The sequence below is a fragment of the Procambarus clarkii genome, chromosome 32 (genome assembly GCF_040958095.1).
Source record: "Procambarus clarkii isolate CNS0578487 chromosome 32, FALCON_Pclarkii_2.0, whole genome shotgun sequence".
Classification (NCBI taxonomy): domain Eukaryota; kingdom Metazoa; phylum Arthropoda; class Malacostraca; order Decapoda; family Cambaridae; genus Procambarus; species Procambarus clarkii.
In genome coordinates, this window is record NC_091181.1 from 40,101,680 (window position 1) to 40,122,037 (window position 20,358).

Below are 20,358 nucleotides of genomic sequence, written 5' to 3' on the forward strand. Positions count from 1 at the left end.
TTTAATTGTATAAGTAACAATGTAAGTTAATGATATATTGGCCATTATACATTGGCCTTTAGTTACAATTGTCAGAATCGTGGGATTTACAAGAAGAGTTGTTAGATCTGACACTCGGATATATCCAAGTTGCCATATAAATTAGTTGTTAAATCTTTTATGTTTGATCGGGAATTTAATCAAAGTAGTAGTTATAATCTTTAGAAAAAGAAATGTCACACCATTATGGTATGTCTAAATTTCCCACAGTTACACATCACACTTATTCCTAAGATTTTTTTCAACATCATTAAGTTATGAAAATCATTTTAAAACAATGGAATGACTTAAACTTGCTATCTGGTGATTCCCAGACGCCTGCCTTAACCGACTCGGCCACGGTGGTACAAAAGTTGACCAACCCAGAACTCTACCGAGTTCTCTGGGAGGTTCTGAGGCCTCCAGAACCTCCCAGAGACCAGTCAACCCTGTAAAACCCTTGTTGGGCCCCAGTTTGGGGCCTCCAGAACTTCCCAGAGAACTTGGTCGAGTTCTGGGTTGGTCAGCTTTTGAACCACCGTGACCGAGTCGGTTAAGGCAGGCGTATGGGAATCACCAGAGAGCGAGTTCAAGTCACTCCATTGCATCAAAATGATTTTAATTGATACCTCATGCCATTGTGATTTCATTGTGATAATAGTTATATTTTGTACATGGGAACTGTTTATGCAAGTGATATAATAGTGTATACAGTATTAGTTTATTTAAATGATAAGCCGGATATAAATTTCTATGTATTACACATACAATGTGTAATATAATGCAATTACATTGCATGTGTAATGCAATGTAATTATTTTGCAAAGATTCTTATTTTGCAAAGATTATAGAGAAGGCATGACACTACAAGCATACCTCTCATCTTGTAATTACTCTGATAATTACACACACTCTTATATTTACATTTTAGCATTTTACATAATTCATATATTTTTTTCTGATTTCACATTGTATGACGTTGTTAACTCTAATAATATAAAACAAAATTGTTTTTTTCTAACAGCACTGGGGAGAAGCTGGTGATATATATAATCTTGGTCTTACATGGGTGGAGCCTGGTGATGCTGAGGAAGCTGCAATGACGACTCTTGTTCGTACCTTCCTAACTCCTGAACTAACTCTTTTACATCAAGTAGCTAAAGGAGAAAAGGAGGTATCGAGGTTAGTTATTCTGCTGTCTATAAGTAGTACTGTAACTTGTTTTGCTTTCAGCTCTCAAAATCATTTATTGCTTGATATTTGATCTAGAAAGGGACCTTTTTGTAATGTTAGCATCTTTACTCTTCTATTTCTGAACTATCATTATTTTCTCTGCTAATTCTTCTGTGCTGCCTTCTTTTCTAAGGCTAGGCTTATAAGGATGAATATAATATTTATCTGAATTGGGAAGGTCCTGTTATGATAACCAAACCACACACTAGAAATAAGAGACAACGTTTCGGTCCATCCTGGACCGTTATCAAGTCAATTGTGATAAGACAAGGGAGGCAAGGGTATAAGTAAGGCAAGAGGTGAGGAGACAGAAATCTTAGAGGAAGAAAAGAGCAAGGCAAAACGTACGGAAGGTAAGGTGTAATAAAGGGTGTAATAATAGGAGTAAGAATGGGAATGTGAGAGAAACAAGAAAAAGAAAAAAAAGATGTTATGTTAGGCTTATGTTAGGTCATGTATGTTAGAAAGTTTAGAACATTTGAGTGTGTACTGTGAAAGGGAAGAGTCAACATCAACAAAACCAGGACTCAGGTTCGTGTTGGGTAGGTTGTGTATCGGAGCCGATTCGACAAGACGGCATCTGTGTAGAGTAGAGGCAGGAAAGATTATTTTAGAGGAAGACCAATCAGTAGGATGACCACAGTCCCTTACATGACAGAAGAGAGCATTGTTAGTGTCTGCAGACTTTTAACACTTCTTGTGAGTTCCTTAAGTCTGTCATTAAGTGTACGGCCAGTTTCCCCAAAGTATTGGAGAGGACAAGACGAACAGGAAATAGAGTTAGACACCAGCAGCATTAGAAGCGGGTAAAGTGTGAGCCAGATTACTACAAAGAGTGTTAGTTTGTCGAAAGGTGAGCTTTATGTCAAGAGGAAGAAAGGTATTAGTAAGAATTTTGAGTTCAGATGTGAAGGGAAGGCAGTGCACAGTGCTAAAATTTCTGGAAGCAGGTTTAGGATGAAAGAAATTACATTTAGCTTGAGAATAGGCACAGTTGATAAAATGTAATGGGTAACCAAGTCGAGATAAAGACTTGTAGATAAAGAAAATTTCAGAATCTAGGAACTGAGGGTCACTGATGCGTAGAGCGCGGAGGAAGAGAGACGAGGACACTTTTTTTAACAAAGAGGATGGTAGGAAAAGAAGTGAATGTACATGCCACTATGCATGGGTTTGCGGTAGACAAAAAACGCGGACACAGCTGTGAACGTGAATATCAAGAAAAGGAAGGAGGGAATTAGATTCTCATTCAACTTTAAAATAGATAGGAGCCAGACTGTTAAGAGAGGAGAGGAAAGGCTGGAAAAGACTAAGGTGATGAGGCCATAAAGCAAAAATGTAATAAACATAGCAAAGTCAGATATGTTGAGTCTCGTTATGACTTAAGGCTGAGAACCCGGTTTTGGTGGGGATGATGATGATATAGATTCAGCTACTCAGAACAAGTTCCAAGTAGCATGGGCTATGGTGAGCCCGTAACTTACCTGGCACAGGAGCGAGGCAAATAGCACGGGCTATGGTGAGCCCGTAGTGGACTTACCTGGCACAGGAGCGGTGCTGTGGTTTGCTATTCGATTGATTGATAATGATTAAGCCACCCAAGAGTACTTTGCTATTCGATTGATTGAATGATAAAGATTAAGCCTCCCAAAAGGTGGCACGGGCATGAATAGCCCGTAAGTGGTGGTCCTTTTGAGCCATTACCAGTATCAAGAGCTGATACTGGAGATCTGTGGAGGTGCGAGTGCACCCTGTGTGACGAGAGATGTCTCCCGTGTTTGGTGGGGAGTTGTCATCTGTTGGCATTTTGGTGGTTCACGTGATGACAAGTTAACTTGGTACGGCTTGCGAGTGCTTCTAAGGTAACTATTTATAGTCGTTGCAGGCTGGACTGAGGGTTTCTCCAGTGCCTCCCTAGCACCATTATGATTCAGCAAGTCCACTGATGAAGATACAGTACCTGCTGCACTGGTGCAGAATGTCCATGGAGACAAAAAAGCATGAAAATGTAACAGCTTGGAAATATTTCATCTGGGAGGGCTTTTATGTGGCTCCCTGTTGATATTTGGTTACCTATTGAATCTCTCTAGGCCCTTGCAGGTCCTTAATAACCTACCAGAAAACAGAGGCCAACAGTTCACCTCACCGAAGAACAGAGGATATTGTATAACTGATGAAATAGCCACCAGAAAGATTGAACAAGACAAAACAGACAACAGTAAGGCAAAAGTGAACAAAACAAAGAGATAACCAACAGTTAAGTCTTTTCACTGCTTGTTTCACCTCCCCATTTTCTCTTCTTTTCCACGAGGAAGCTGTTTTATCGGCTTTGACCATTGTTTTCCAGTCTCGGTCAAGTCTTGTTGCAGCCGAATTCTGTCCCTGTGGCTTGTGGGTGGACGTTCAGGGTTTGGGCCTTGTATTTTGTTGATCAGGGTAGACATCTAGAAGTGCCAAATTCCTGCTTTTGCTACTTCTTGTCGGCTCTATTCTTGTGTCATGGATTGGGGGTTCTCAAGGTTTTTCCACTGGCCCATTTTTGTACACCCCCTTTGATGGCAATTTGGGGAGGAATTTTGTACCTTTTTATGAGTTTGTGGACCTACAATGCCTGGACCTTCTTGGTTGTGTCTTGAAGCCTACAGTGGAGGTGGTCCTTAACCCCTACTTTGATATCAGAGGTTCTGAGCCAGCAGTCTACCCAGAGATCCTTTTGGTCATTGCAGGTGGTAAAGTTAGTGCCCGATCTGTGGTTAGTGTGTGTTCCGTGTCCAGCCCCCAAGTGGGTCTCGCTGGACCTACCTACCTTATATGATTCTTGTAACTCTAGCTCAACTGTTTCTATTTCCTTACATAGCCTTCTTTATCATTTTTGGGATAGAGTTGGGCATTTAAGATTTTCTACAGTTTGTTTTCGTTACCTATGGAGGGAATACCTTGCTCCATTTGCAGCTCTGCTGCCATCTTGTGCTGGATTGGCCCCTAGTGATTTAGTGGATACTCGAGCAGCTGTGCAGGGACCCTGAACTTTGTCTGCATGTTTTTCCAGTTGGGCAGTGTGTGGCTCTGGGGTGGGGGAAGGGGGCTGATCTGTGTTCTCCGGTTCCACTTGTTTCACTTCGTGCGACTGTTGGGTTTGAGACCTGATCGCCTTTCGTTGGGTGTTGCTTTACCAGCTTCCTTTTTGTGGTTTTCGGGATTTAGTTCTGTGGCGCTATTCTTTGACATCACTCGATGTGTTTACAGATACATTAGCTCTGGGCTGGAGCTTCGTGACCAACACTCGCCAGGTTGCCCAGAGTTGTTGGTTGGATCCATTACATCGAGCGCACAGTATGGAGAGCAAGTTTATGGCCATGTGGCAGGCCCTGAGGAGTTGACTTCCTTCATGCTCCATACTCTTAACTTCATTCGAACTGCTCCCCAGTTGTTCTTTGCCTGAACCTTGAAAGGGGGGGGGGGTCCCTTCATTACATCACTCTGTGGAGCTGAAGGCTGTTTGTAGCTTGACTTCTAGAGTCTCTGAGTTTGGTTTTCTGCAGCATTGACATTTGAGTGTGTGTGTGTGTGCGCAACATTCTCGCAGGTGGGCTCTCTCATTGCCATTCTGTCTCCAGGGAGTGGTCCTACGACAGTGTGTCATTCCGGTTGCATTGCAAACCGCTCACACCCCAATGTGGACCTCTTTGCATCGGTGTGGAAGTGTCACCTTCCCTCCTATGATGTGGCTTTGTTCCTCAGTCTCGAATTTCAAGCATTTCTTTTTGCTGGACTGATCGAGATGAGAGTTTATTTACCTCTTGCACCTGGTTCAGCTGTTGCTCCAGGTCCTTGCCAGATTGGAGTCTAACAAGGGTAAGGTGGTCATTCTGGCTTCTTGGCATCTGGCTCAACTTGGCTTTCAGCTCGTTTTCCTCATTGTCCAAACCCAGGCGTTTTTTCGAAGCTCCGCCTTTTTCAGGAGATTAGTTCTCTGATGTGAAAAGGGGAAATGTGAATATGGACAATAACCTGGATTTAGATACATGGCTTTAGAATTCAGCCTGTTGAAATTAAATGTTTAAAATATTCCTGTTTTAGGTATCTTGCATAGATTCACAAATTTTGCGTGTTGAATTTTGTTCTAAGTAAATTGGTTAGGAAGGTAAAAACCTGCATTGTACACAATAACATTTTGCTTTTTAGTCCACTTCTTATTGGAATTTTGTATTTCCTAACAGAGAGGTGTTACAACAAAGCCTGGCAATTACTTTGGACATATTATTGGGAGCTGGTGTTGCTCTGCCTCACTGGGATGAAGAACCTATCACATTGTAAGTACAGTATATAAATAAATTATATATAAACTATTGCAGAATTACATCTGTGTAGTTTATAGATTAGAGGCGTAAAACCTGGTTGGGAGGGAGACAGGGAGCCACTGTGGCTCATCCAGGTGGTGGTGTTTCATTAGCTTCAACTCTGGGTTTCTGAAGGGAGCCTCACAGTGGGTCCCCTGAAGCTAACTAACCACAGAGAACAAAAACAGAACTTATGGGGTAAGAGAGGCAGCTTGCACTAAGATAAAGGCTTAGCCTAAGAATCCAGGCTGGGAGACGTGGCCTAATGCAATGCGATACCGACTAGGACCAAGAATGTTAACCAAATACTGGGCCACCAGAATTTGTGCCAAAACCCCTAAGCTCAAATATCAGCCCTAGACATTAATTTTTTTGGCTGATTTTTTTTTCTCTGATTTCAAACTTTATTTTCTTTGTCTCTTTAGATTGTTTTGATGATTAGGGACCATATTAGTGCTTTTTCACTTATATAAAGAATACCCTAAATATATCTCCCTAAATCAATATATATATATATATTATAATTATCCCTATATTTTTTTTTGGGGGGGGGGTTATTTTTTCTTGACTTCATTTCAACACATTGATTGACCTACAACTTTCACATATTCAAATACGAATGCCAAACAATGTTTATTAAAATATACAATTAAATTAATGAATTAAAACTACCTTTATTCATTGTTGATAACTTCAACTTCAATTACTGTATCTCTGAAAACAGAGTTTCAGCTTTGAGTGGTTTCTAATATTCCAGTTATTAACCGATTCTCACTATTTTGACATTGTGTGCTCTGCTGTCTGTTCTACAATCCCATCAGAATGGATTTTTCATAAACTTTATACATTTGGAGTTATAATTTTTGGGGTCTAAATTTGCAGCATACATACAGTATTTCAAATGTCCTATTGATGATTTTTTTTAAGGTAAAATATATTAAAAACCTACATTCTAATTTAATGAAAATCATCTGCTATTCTCAGAGAATAATAACATTAAATGAACAGTTAATGATAGTTCATATTTTTTATTCTAAATTGAAAATTTGAGGTTTTCAATATTCAGTTTTAAAATTAATTTTGATTCTCTGGTTTTTCAAGTTACGCTGATTTAGACAAAGTTGGAGCATTTGCCTAGTTGATTATGCAACAAAATTTGGAAAGTATTTGTGCAAGTTTTAAAAACTTATCTTAAAATATTTTTGTCAAATCATATATGTATGTATTGCACGGTCTAAGGGTTAATAATGTTTAACCAGTTATGCCTAATATAAAGGATGAATGATATAATGAATGAATGAATAGTATAATGGATGAAATAATCATTCAATGAATGATAGGATGAATGGATGATGAAATTCAAAATTTGTCGAAATTCAATCATCAGTAATGAAACATCAGTTTCATTACTGCTAGAATTAAAAGAGAATTATAAATTGAAATGTTTTGAATTATGGAAAAATTTAGATTTTCCTACATTTGTTGATCATATTCTTTGGGTTTCCATTAGGATTAATATGTTAAATATAAATATATTGTATTTGTATTCAACTGTTATTTTCTGGGGGAGCCCCTTTGGCTCCCCCGTAGCTATCCGGGCTGATACGAATGTATTAGAAACTGGCATCAGTCAAAGCGAATGGAGTTCTAAGCTACCAGGGACCACAAGCCATTTTCTGGCCCCCTCAGAGAGGCACGAAGAGCAATGGTCTATAAAAACCCACTTGTGGTTGGAAGCTTTCTATGTCTGTCATTGACCGGGTCAGGCACCCAGAAAGGTAGGCGCCCCAAAACAACCCGATCTGATTAAAATATTGCTACAGAAAGCCGAACTGTTGAACAGAACTCCCCTAAACGAAAAATGAGCAAACGGGCATGACATCATAACTGTCACTCACCTACTCACCTAATTGTACTCACCTAATTATGCTTGTGGGGGTTGAGCTCTGGCTCTTTGGTCCCGCCTCTTAACCGTCAATCAACTGGTGTATCTTCACCACATCACTTCCTAGTGCATTCCATTTACTGACTACTGACACTGAAAAAGTTCTTTCTAATATGTCTGTGACTCATTTGGGTACTCGGCTTCCACCTGTCCCCCTTGTGTGTGCGCCACCCGTGTTAAATAATCCATCGTTGTCCACCCTGTCAATTTCCCTTAGAATTTTGTACATGGTGATCATGTCTTCCCTAGCTCTTCTGTCTTCCAGCAATGTGAGGTGCAGTTCACGTAGTCTGTCCTCATAACTCATGCCTCTTAGTTCTGGGACTAGCCTAGTGGCATACCTCTGAACTTTTTCTAGCCTCGTCTTGTGCTTGACTAGATACGGGCTCCATGCTGGGGCTGCATACTCCAGGATTGGCCTTACATATGTAGTATACAAGGTTCTGAAGGATTCTTTACACAGGTTTCTGAAAGCAGTTCTGATGTTAGCCAGCCTCACATAGGCTGCTGATGTTATTCTTTTGATGTGGGCTTCAGGAGACAGGTTTGGCATGACATCAACTCCTAGATCTTTCTCTCTCTCCGTTTCGTGAAGGACTTCATTTCCCATTCGGTATCCAGTGACTGGCCTCTTAGTTCCTCCTCCTAGTTTCATTACCTTACATTTACTTGGGTTGAACTTTAGTAGCCATTTGTTGGACCATTCCTTCAGTTTGTCTAGGTCTTCTTGTAGCCTCATACTCTCCTCCTCTGTCTTGATCCTCCTCATAATTTTTGCATCATCAGCAAACATCGAGAGGAAGGAATCAATTCCTTCTGGGAGGTCATTTACGTATATCAGAAACAGTATTGGTCCAAGGACTGATCCCTGTAAGACTCCACTGGTGACTCCCAGCCACTCCGAGGCCTCACCTCTCACGGTGACTTGCTGTGTCCCGTTGCTTAGGTATTCCCTTATCCAGTGGAGTACCTTCCCTTTCACTCTTGCCTGCATCTCCAGTTTGTGCACTAGTCTCTAATGTGGTACTGTGTCAAAAGCTTTCTGGCAGTCCAGAAATATGCAGTCTGCCTAGCCATCTCTTGCCTGATTTTTGTTGCCTGGTCATAGAACTTAATTAAACCTGTTAGGCATGATTTGCCATCTCTGAACTCATGCTGATGTTGAGTTACAAAGTTCCTCAGTCCCAGATGTTCCACTAGCTTTTTTCACACAATCTTCTCCATCTTGCATGGAATGCAAGTTAGGGACACTAGCCTGTAGTTCAGTGCCTCCTGCCTATCAATCTTCTTGTATATTGGGACTACATTGGCCGTCTTCCAAAATTTTTGGCAGTTCACCTGTTACCAGTGATTTGTTGTACACCATGGAGAGTGGCAGGCACAGAGCTTCTGCTCCTTCCTTTAGAATCCATGGTGAGATTCCATCTGGGCCTATAGCCTTTGTCACATCCAATTCTAGCAGATACTTCCTCACCTCCCCACTGGTAATCACAAACTCCTCTAGTGGTATCTGGTTTGATATTCCCTCTTATCTCTGGGACCTCTCCTTGCTCTGAGGTGAAAACCTCCTGGAATTTCTTATTGAGTTCCTTGCACACTTCCTTGTCGTTTGTAGTGAGTCTTTCTGCCCCTCTCCTCAGTTTCATTACCTGTTCCTTCACTGTTGTTGTTTTCCTCCTGATGTGGCTATGTAGCAGTTTGGGTTGAGTCTTTGCCTTGCTTACTATGTCATTTTCATATTGCCTCTCTACCTCTCTTCTCACCCTGACGTATTCACTGCGCCGCTGTCTGCGCAGTTCCCCCCTTCCCTGGAGGGGGAAGGTTGAGATATCTTGATGATTTCGGGGCTTTAGTGTCCCCGCGGCCCGGTCCTCGACCAGGCCTCCATCCCCAGGAAGCAACCCGTGACAGCTGACTAACACCCAGGTACCTATTTTACTGCTATGTAACAGGGACATAGGGTGAAAGAACTCTGCCCATTGTTTCTTGCCGGCGCCCGGGATCGAACCCGGGACCACAGGATCACAAGTCCAGTGTGCTGTCCGCTCGGCCGACCGGCTCCCTCCTGGGGAGCCGGTCCCCCAGGAGGAGCGAATTTGGGGAAAATTTGGTACCTGGGGAGAGAATTTGAATGCCTCGGTGTTTGTTTGTTCATCCCTGCCCTTTCTCGGGATGTCGGCCTGGTACAGCTTCACGTGCAGGTTCCCTCCCTTTCGGCTGCCCTAGTTGCCGAGGACTTGTGCGCCCGTGGCCACTTGTCTTTGGTCTTGCGTTTCTTTTCCTTTCTCGAGCTGTCTTCGGACTGGGTTGAGGACATGGAGGCGCTCGGGGTTGATCCTGGGTCTTGTGCACTGGTCTTGGCGGTGCGGACGTCGGCTGCCTTGTTGAAGCTGTTTGCACCGATCCCGCGGGAGGCAGTATCTCTGTTCTTTGCTTCTCGTCTCGCGTGCCGAGGAGCGGTGCTCGCTCAGTCCTTGCAATCAACTTGGGCCCTGACTGTTAGGTTCTCTACGCCTTTTGTCTTTTGCTGTTTACAGAGTCTGTGGTGGTGCAGTATCTGAAGGCAGCTTCTTCTAGTTGTCATCCCATGTCGGACTTGTTGGTTCTCCTGGGGGGCCCCGTGAAGGGTCTTCATGGAAGGGTGTGCCAGGGTTCCTCTCATCGTGGTAGGCCAATTTTACCAGTTTTGGAGTCGGCACGGCCTTCGGAACCGACGACGTCTGATCGGTGCGGTGATTGCTCTGCCTGTAAGTCGGCTTCTCGTGAGGGGTGCCGGCCCTTTCGCGGTTCGTCCCATTGACAGGAAAGGGGAAAGGCTCGATGGGGGAAAGGCTTGCACTGTTTACTTATGCCTGGTACCATGATTTGTGCGGCCTGCAGTGGTGTTGGGTGGCCACTCCTCCTTTGTGGGGGAGGGGGGGTTCAAGGCTAGCAGGGCAGGCCTCTTCTCCTGCACTCTGTCGGGTCATCCTGGAGTCAGTTTGGTTGGGCGTAGTCGAAACTACTTTATCCCTCGGGTGGGTTTTCCCTCCTGTTTCCAGTTCCGAAATGGGTCTAGGTGGACCTGAGGTTTGTTGACTTGCCCCGTCTGAACCCCCTGGGTCTTTTGACCTGCCTTTCGAATGACTATTGTCCCAGGTCCATCTTCTCTTGGAGCTCTGCGCTTGGATGGTGTCCCTGGACCTCCAGGATGCATATTGGCACATCCCGATTCGTCCGGGGTTCAGCGATTGGTTCGGTTTTGTTGTGGGATGTCAGGCTTACTGCTTTCGTTGCCTTCCATTCGGCTTGAATCTGGCACCTCACATGTTCCACGCCTTACCTGGGTCATGGTGGCCCATCTGTCTCTCTTAGGGGGTTCCGATTCTGGCCTACCTCTACAACTGGCTGCTGTGGGCTCCCAGCCAGTCCACGTGTCTGCTCGCCAAGGATTTGGTTCTTAACCAGCTTGCCGAGTTCAGGTTCTTGGTGAATTGGAGGACACCTCAAAGGGACTTGGGACTTTGACATTCGGGCACAGGGTTTTTTGGAGGTCATACAGGGTCCTGGCTGTTAGCTACCTAGTCAATGTTCCTGGACATGTCGCATTGGGTCGGCAGTTGCAGCCAGTTGTTTCGACTTTGAGTTGAGGAGCGAGTGGCGACCGCCTCCGGGTAAGTCCCCTCTTGTTTTATCTTTGGTTAAGTAGCTGAAGGGAATTTCCCAAAAAAACCAGCATTGAATGTAATGAAACGATATTTTCTGCATGAGACCCGGAGGCTCCTTGGCAACCCTCCCTCCCTCCAGTCAGCAGTTTTTCGTGGGTTTTGAAATCCAGCCTCATAACTGAAGGTATGAAGAGGTCTGGGGCTTCCCCTTCCCCCTCCTGGGGAGGAGGGAGCTGCGCAGACAGTAGTGCAGTGATGGTTGAAACGTCATGTTTGTTTGCTCAATTTTCATTTGGGGGAGTTCTGTCAAGCAGTTTGGCTTTCAGAAGCAATATTTTAACCAGATAGGGTTTGTTTTAGGGCGCCTACCTTTCTGGGTGCCTGACCCGGTTGATGGCAGACATAGAATGCTTCCAACCACACATGGGTTTCTATATGCCATTGCTCCTCATGCCTCTCATTCGGGGGCCAGGTTATGGCTTGTGGTCCCCTGTAGGTCTAGAACTCCATTCACTTTGATGCCAGGGTCTAATACATTCATATCGGCCCAGATTTCTCCGGTGAGCCTCCGGGTCTCGCCCAGAAAATGGCGTTTCATTACATTCAACGCTGGTTTTTCATTAAATTGTTATTTTTCAGGATAGATATGGCTGTACGGAAAGATGCCTATGAGTTTATTGTCAGAAAACGAGAGTTGTATGTAACTCTCAACTCTGAACATTTCTCCACAAATGTCCGCAAAGCTGTTGCAGATGTTATTCTGGAGTTAGAGGAGAGATTGCTCTCTCAAGGCTCTGATGATACCAAATCTCTCTGCCGAATAGTAAATGTTAGTACAGTATTCTTTTTTTATTTATAGTTTTATATGATAAAATGCTTAATTGTTTAGGTAAAATTAACTGGGTAGTACTATGGCTGTTTTTCTGGAGGGAGCCCCATGTGGCTCCCTGAAGCTATCTTCCTGAGACTGCTGTAGTGCGCCAGCCTCGGTTGCTCCAACAGTACTGTGGCTCTCACACCTGAGAATATTGCCCACGATTTTTTTTTTAAATGGCGTCTGTTTACAAGAGCCCTGAGGAAGCTAACGTGAACCCCGTGTAGCCGCGGGCCATTTGAATCGTGCCTGGCACCCTATGGCGTATATATACGCCATAGGGTGGCTAATACTATTCTGTATTAGCCACTAATACTATTTTGTGGCCAATACTATGGCGTATATATATGCCATGCGCACAGTGGGTCATGTTACTCATGGAGTATATATACGCCATGCACAGTTTAAGGGTTAAAAACTAATAAATAAAATTACATTGAATTCCCACAAGTGTCATTTATCAAGATGTAATGCCACGCTGCCTGGATTACAAGTATTACCATTTTCTGATATGTTTCTTGTAGTTCCTGCAAAGATTGTCCACTTAGAGATCAATCCCATTCAAACATAGTACAGTATAATTGCATACTCGGAGCCTACTGTTTTATATTATTAATATTAGCAATTGTATTAATGGAAGTACCAGTTCTGCAATAGACATTCATCAGTGAATGAAGATATAGTAATTGACTAACAAACTGGTTCAGGCAGTGTGTTTGCGTAGAGCCTGGTAATTTAAGCAATTAAAATGTGTGGGCCTGAACAAGATTTTGTGGCTAATACTGAACACTAGCTTTCAGGGTATGACTGTAATTTAAACTAATTGTATCTATTACTATTTTCAGATATATCATGGACTCTTGTTTTTCCATGGTATCTCTAAAGATGACTTTGATGCAAGGTGGAAGAGCTTCCAATTTATCAAGGATGCATTGGCCAACAAGTTAGCAAGAAATAAACAACACATACGATCGCTTCTTGTGGAACGTGCAGTATTACACCAAGAGAGCCGGATGCTGGAGAACAGTGTGAAGTATATCACCACAACCAGTAGAGCTATCATGTCCAGCCTTCTGCATCTTTCTACAAGTCAATACAGTGAAGTAAAATCGTGTAGCTGTTCTTGTTTGATGAATTTAGGGGGTTGTATGTTTTTTAAATTAAATTTCACACTATTTGTTTTGTGTAAATACATAATGTGTATTTTGCTATATAATACTTGTTGCTTGTTTTATTGAAATTGTGACATATAATGGTACTGGAATCATCGTGTTTTGATATGCACTTGAATTTCTCAAAATGACTTGTTCCTAACATTAAACATTCTGTGGGGAGCCCTGTAGGCTCCCTCAAGCTATCACACTGATTAAGTGCCATACTACTAGGTGTCATCAGTCACACAGTTTTATTGGCCTAAGTGGAACCATGAGCCAAAATCTGGTTCCCTCAGAAAAGAGAAGGGAGCGATGGCTGATGAACATTTTAAATGTAAAGTTGATCATCTTTGCCGCCACCAGGTAAACACCCAGAAAGATAGGTGAATCAAAACAGACTACTGCATAATTTAAAAAGGAGACTGAAGCCATAACATTGCCAAAAGAACTCCCCTCAAAATGAAAACAATCAAAATGTTGTGAAACTTAGTCCCCTTTGCTAGTTTGTCCCCCCCCCCCCCCAGATTTATGTCTGGCAAACCTAATTCACTTTGAGGTTATTTGTTCAGTGTGCGTGTGGGGTTCCTAGGTGTTACTTTGTGCAACTAATATTCATAAATGAAATATAAATTAATAAGAGTTTTTTGTTGCATTGCAGGTGCGCAGCAAAAGCCAAAACACCCTGAATCAGGTGTTCCAGTGCTTCCCTTACTCGTACAAACTTACTTTACCTGATCTAATTACCTGCCTTCAAGTCGATCCAATAGAAAATCATGAACAGTTCAAAGGTAAGAGTTTCTGTATCAGAGATCTGTTTTAGAGCTTCATTTGTTCTCTGCTTCTGTTAACCCTCAAACCGCGCATATCATATATAAATGATATCAGTGACAAAACCGAAACCGCGCACATCATTTATATATGATTTCGTGTCTAGCGCTATAATTTAAACTCCCCGCCTGGGATAGGGGCAGCTATAGTACAGCCACGACCGATAGTTGCCAGATGCCACCTAGAAAAAAAATCCAGGCCAACATTCTTGGGTGTTACAGCGTCAGTATTGAGCAAGCCACCAAGGCTGGTGCACGCAGCACGAGCTCACAGCACCGCTGTTCAGCTTGTGACCACAGCATCACCTACAAATACAATAATATATATGATACTGCTATTATTTAGCAGTGATAGTATTACTGAAGCCCCCTGACTGTGATAAAACTGACCAGGATTCTGATAATAGCAGGATTGTGGTGATATTTAGCGCTGTGCTCCATGGAGGGAGGAGTAAGGTTGTGGGAGGGAGGGTTGTGGCGTCGTCTTCTGACTGTGTGTGGCCACCATTTATTGACTGCACTCACCATACCAGCTTAGTGGTTCGATATGTTGAACACAAATGTAGATACTTATATATAACGTGTGTATAGTGTTAGATAACAGCGAGAGGAGTAGGTTGGGAGCCGCCATTTTGGTGAGGGAGGTGCGTCGTCTACACGTCTTGGCATGGTGTTTACTGATGGCCACTATGGTCTTTGGGCACCATACCAGCTTATTTGTTCAGGTATGGTGAATAAAACAGGTAGATACTTATATATAATATGTGTATATAGCGTAATAACACCACAAACAATATTGTTGGAGGACAAATATTAGTGCGTCTGGCCTTGAGGGCGGCCGCCGATCAGCTGACTGTGTGAGTAGCTACGTCTTTGTGGCCTTTACTCACCATACAAGCTTAGATGTACAGTTATGGTGAACAAAACATGTAAATACGTATATATAACGTCTGTGTATAGTGAATAAATACAGAAAGAGTATTGTAGGAGGTGAATGAGGGTGAGTGAGGTGGTGTTGAGGGAGGGAGTGGCAGTGAGTGGCTCGCTGGTGTTTGGCGGTCACTCCTCGTTGCTTTTTGACTCACAAGACCAACTTAGTAGTTCGTTATGGTGTACAAAACATGCAAATACTTATATATAACCTGTGTATATAGTGTAACAACAGCAAAACTATTTGTTTATTGTTTTATGAACATAATAATTGAATCACTAATATGAACACCATAATTTTGAGTACAGCGATGGTTCACACATTTTATAATATAAATATACCACAATTCACTGTATGGAATAATATTACTGCAAAAAAACAGAAAAAATCAATCAGACACATTGAAATAATTAGGTAATAATATATTTGTGGCAACTGCCGTCTGACAGCTCGGGCGGAGTAGACCTCATCTGGCGAAGGCTCTGCCAATGCCCCTTTTTTGCCACACTTCCCTACCCTATTGCGGCTAAAATATGCCAACTACGATTTTTTTGTTATTTTTTCCGTGATCAGGGAACAAAAATGAACACTTCTATAAGACGAAAGAATTTTTTGGAATTTTTTTTTTGTTGCGCCTGTGGGTGTGAATTCCATTTGGGCCCCTAGCGGTTTGAGGGTTAAGTGAAATGTATGTTAGACTAAGATCAAAACAAATGTTGATAAATTTATATACTTGTGAATGCCCAGTTTCTAGTCTTGCACCCCTCAGTACCTCCCATCGGTTTATGTTCATTGTGGTGGCCTGGTTGTTCTGGAAATGGCACTATGATCGCAAGACATGGATGATACCAGACTGAGGCAGGCAGGATCACTTGCAACCTCCTTAATAATGTCTCGCAAAATTGTTGGAAGAAACCCCAGTCCACCGCTCGCTCGAAGGAAATTGGGCATAGACTGCAAGCAAGACCATCTGTGAGCATGTTAAAAAAAAAAACTCAAATGTGGCCTGCACTGAGGACTAAATTCAGAAAATGTATAGAAGCTATCTGCAAGATTTACCATTAGACAGAAATGGAATGAAAAAATATCTGTTCAAACAAAATTTTGAAGTGCAATCAGAGTGGAGACAGATGACTGGTAATGCCTGCAGGAGGATGTGAATATGCAACATTCCAAACTGCTTCAGATTATTTCAATGTAATGTGTGGCTGCCACACCCACACAATCTCAGTGACAACTGGACAGAGACCCAGCCCAGGTCAGATACAGCTGTGAACAGGTGTTATCCCATTCATGCTTTTTTCAGCGGTGGTTGCACCACTTCACAAAGGAGGTAGTAAACAGATGCAAAAAATTATAGATCATAGCTCTAACATCACATGTTATAAAAATCTTTGGAAAAAATGCTACAAACTAAGATCATAAAACACATTGACTTTGTCTACATAACCCTGGGCAACATGAGTTCAGAACAGGGTGTTCCTGCCTCTCACAATTGTTTGACCACTATGACATGGTTTCAGATGCTATGGAAGACAAACAAAACCCCATGATGTAATATACATAGATTTCACAAAAGCTTTAAACAAATGCATGGTGTTATTGCACATAAAATGCCCACAAAGGAATTACTGGCAAAATAGGAAAATTAATCTTTAATTTCCCAATGATCAGAACCCAGAGTGTAATAGTCAACAAAGTAAAATCCGGATCATCCACTGTGAAAAGCTCTGTCCCCTGAGGTACTGTGCTTGCTCCAATAATTTTTTCTCATCCTCATATTAGTTATCTTGAGGTCATCTTAAGATGATTTCGGGGCTTTTTAGTGTCCCCGCGGCCCGGTCCTCGACCAGGCCTCCACCCCCAGGAAGCAGCCCGTGACAGCTGACTAACACCCAGGTACCTATTTTACTGCTAGGTAACAGGGGCACAGGGTGAAAGAAACTCTGCACATTGTTTCTCGCCGGCGCCTGGGATCGAACCCAGAACCACAGGATCACAAGTCCAGCGTGCTGTCCGCTCAGCCGACTGACTCCGATTATAGACAAGAATATAAACTATAGTACAGTAAAAAAACATTTGCAGAGCCCACTAGAATTTTCATGAATAGACAAGAAAGAGGATGTAGCAAACCACTAATCTGATGTTAAATCAGGTTTTTCAATGGGCCACAGTAAACATTTATTGTGGATATGTTCCACCTACTGTGCTATGGAAAAAAAATGAAAATATGAAATGGAAACCACATATAAAATTCAAATGACACTATTCAAAGAAGAAACAATGTAAAAAATCTGGGAGTAATCATGTCGGAAGACCTTACTTTTAAGGAATGCAATAAGTAGCTGTCACAATTGCAAGAAAAATGAAAGGTTGGATAACAAGAACCTTTCAATCAAGAGATACCACACCAATGATGAATGCTTTTTAAGACAATAGTGCTCTTTAGGGTGGAATATTGTTTCTCACTATCAGCCTCATTCAAAGCTGGAGAAATTGCTGACCTCTAGTGGATGCAAAGATCGTTTATGGCTAAAATTCACTCGATAAAACATCTAATTTATTGGGACTGCTTAAGATTGTTAAATTTGTATTCCCTAGAGCTAGCAGAGAAGATACATAGTAATTTCAACCCATCATCCTGTTTAGATAGTACTTTCTCAGGGGATCCCCTTGTGGCTTCCTGAAACTACTACACTGATACAGAGCCATACTATTAGGTATGGCCCCCCCCCCCCAACAATGTAAACAAATGATAAAAAATTTGTGAAACTAAAACAAGCTAGTTCGCTCCACGTCCTTCCCTCATTTGGGGAGAGGGAGGCAGGCAGGCCGAGTCAGCCGGCTGCTTTACCACCCGTTCTTATGCAGATGTAGAGAGTGTTAGTTACCCTCTCAGTTCGCTCTGGCTTCAGTCTCTTGTCAATTAGCAAAGCCTCAAAAGCCTTTGAGGTTTCTTGTGCACGCTTGTGCTGTGTGAGGTTAGAGGCATTAAATATGCCAAAACTAGAAGACAGAAGAAAAAGAGGTGATATGATCACGACATACAAAATAGTAACAGGAATTGATAAAATCGATAGGGAAGATTTCCTGAGACCTGGAACTTTAAGAACAAGAGGTCATAGATTTAAACTAGCTAAACACAGATGCCGAAGAAATATAAGAAAATTCACTTTCGCAAACAGAGTGGTAGATGGTTGGAACAAGTTAGGTGAGGTGGTGGTGGAGGCCAAGACCGTCAGTAGTTTCAAAGCGTTATATGACAGAGTGATGGGAAGACGGGACACCATGAGCGTAGCTCTTGTCCTGTAACTACACTTAGGTAATTATCCTTAAGCCATGGGTCCAATGAAAGCCAGTGGTAAGGTTCAATGTAAGAAAGCACATGTGAAGATGACCATAGAGGAAAAAGAGAGATCATTCATAAACATGAAATGGTATGAGGGTTGTTGATGTAGCGTAGAGGATGTAGACTGTAGAGGTTGTTGATGTAGACTCTTCCTCCTTTATTAAGAAATTGTGTGCAGCTGGAAAGAATTGCAAAGTTTTGCTGAAGAGTGTCACCCAAATCAAGCTGTAGCAGGCCATTGTGTTAACCTTTTTAATGACAATGTGATGTCTCACTTCAGACAAGTGTTACAATGTAGGGAAAAACAAGTGTTGCTAGACAGGTTTTTAGTGAGAAAAACAAGCGGTGAGCCACAAGCAGGTCCTAGTGGTATGCAGGCAAAACATGGGAGAGAGTGTACCCCAGAAAAGTCATCGCTGCCTGATGTTATAATGGAAGGGGACTTCCTTTTCAAAGATTAACACCTCTCCTCCCCTCCTCCTCACAGTCTTCCATACTTCAACAAGTCCTCATTCAAGGTAAGATATACATACTGTATTGTAATGTTATTCGTATAAAATATATTTTTAAGTTAATATTTTTCGGGGTGTGGAATAGATTAATTCAATTTACATTATTTCTTATGGGAAACGAATTTTCGACTTACGACCCGTCTCTGGGAACGGATTAGATTCGTAAGTCAAGGCCCCACTGTATAAGCCTTGACATTGCATGTAAAACATGTCTTTGAAAATGGAAGAAGTGACTTGCGAAACGCTTCCCTAGGAATCGGACCATAAATAAAGTGTGAAAATGAACTTTGGAGAGTTAATTTTTCAACTACCCTCGACAGTGAAGAAAAACGTAAGAAATATTAAGAAGATTCTTGTTAGAATCATTAATCTTACCCTTTCAGTCATATTCAACAATATACGTAGTATACTATACTACAGTGTCTAAACCTCTGGGAGGTTATTGAGATTCCACCTAGAATGGGACTACATTTTAATTATTTCTTCATTTTCTTTGGGAAGTTTCCCCCATCCTCATGAGGGAAATTTGTTAATAATAATGTATGTACAGTATATGTGCATGTATTGTGTGTAGTGAATTGGAATTGAAATGCCATTTTCTGTCTTTATTAGGAAGTCTGTACCTGTTGTTGGGGCGACAAAACAAGTCATTAATGGTACGTCGTGATTGGGAGTCTCTGAACATGGTGTGGCCTGCTTTAATTGCTTCAAAACACTCTGAAAAGCCTTCAATAATTAGACTAATGAATGCCCTCTCAGATGCTGTGTACTACTATATGGAGCTCTTTGCAGTACATCATGAGGTATGTAAAAAATTTTGTGCGATACAAGATTTCTTGAATTACTGAGTAATAGCAAATATATTTAAATTAGAAAAACATTCATTGTAGTTTTTCTATAACATTCCTGTTTATTAAGGATGATGACTAGTTTTAACCCTTAAAACACTCCAGTTGCTATATGCAATTTTTCTGGGGAGGGGGGGGCTGTCGGCTCCCTGGAGCTATCCAGGCTGATTTGGATATAATAGACTTTGGCATCAGTCAATGTGAATGCAGTTCTATCCTTACTGGGGACCACGAGCCAGAACCTGGCCCCTTCAGAGAGGCACGAAGAGCAATGGCCTATAGAAACTCCGGTGTGGTTGGAAGCATTCTGTCTATCAGCCAGGTCAGGCACCCACAAAGGTAAGCATGACATCACTATGTCGCCGTGCCATTTGTCTGCGCAGCTTCCCAGGAGGGGGAGGGGGAGGGGGGAGCCCCAGACCCTCACGCTGGTTATCTACACACCCCAGTTCTTTGGCTGATGTGATTGGCAATAGTCGTGTGACTCTGGCTCCTGTTTTCCTGTCCTCCAGCTCTGTGCCTTGTGGTGTGGTGCTGTTTCTCTGGTGGGGTGTGAGCCAGGAGTATTTTCACAAGTACTCTGGCTGCATGCGCCTAGGGTCACTTTCCCTAGATGCCCTGTATGTGCCTAGGGTCATTTCCCTAGGTGCCCTGTATGTGCCTAGGGTCACTTTCCCTAG

At 42.4% G+C, this 20,358-nt stretch overlaps 1 protein-coding gene across 3 annotated transcripts in view; it reads left to right on the forward strand.

Moving 5' to 3' along the window:
- Positions 1–20,358, forward strand: part of LOC123759451 (proteasome activator complex subunit 4) — a 129,545-nt gene that overhangs the window by 52,608 nt on the left and 56,579 nt on the right. For all 3 annotated transcript variants that reach the window (XM_045744537.2, XM_045744538.2, XM_045744540.2), the window contains 6 exons: positions 1,043–1,200; positions 5,472–5,564; positions 11,823–12,012; positions 12,903–13,160; positions 13,870–13,999; positions 19,443–19,633. In XM_045744537.2, the coding sequence (XP_045600493.2) occupies positions 1,043–1,200; positions 5,472–5,564; positions 11,823–12,012; positions 12,903–13,160; positions 13,870–13,999; positions 19,443–19,633 (1,020 nt within the window). The remainder of the gene's footprint in view (positions 1–1,042; positions 1,201–5,471; positions 5,565–11,822; positions 12,013–12,902; positions 13,161–13,869; positions 14,000–19,442; positions 19,634–20,358) is intronic.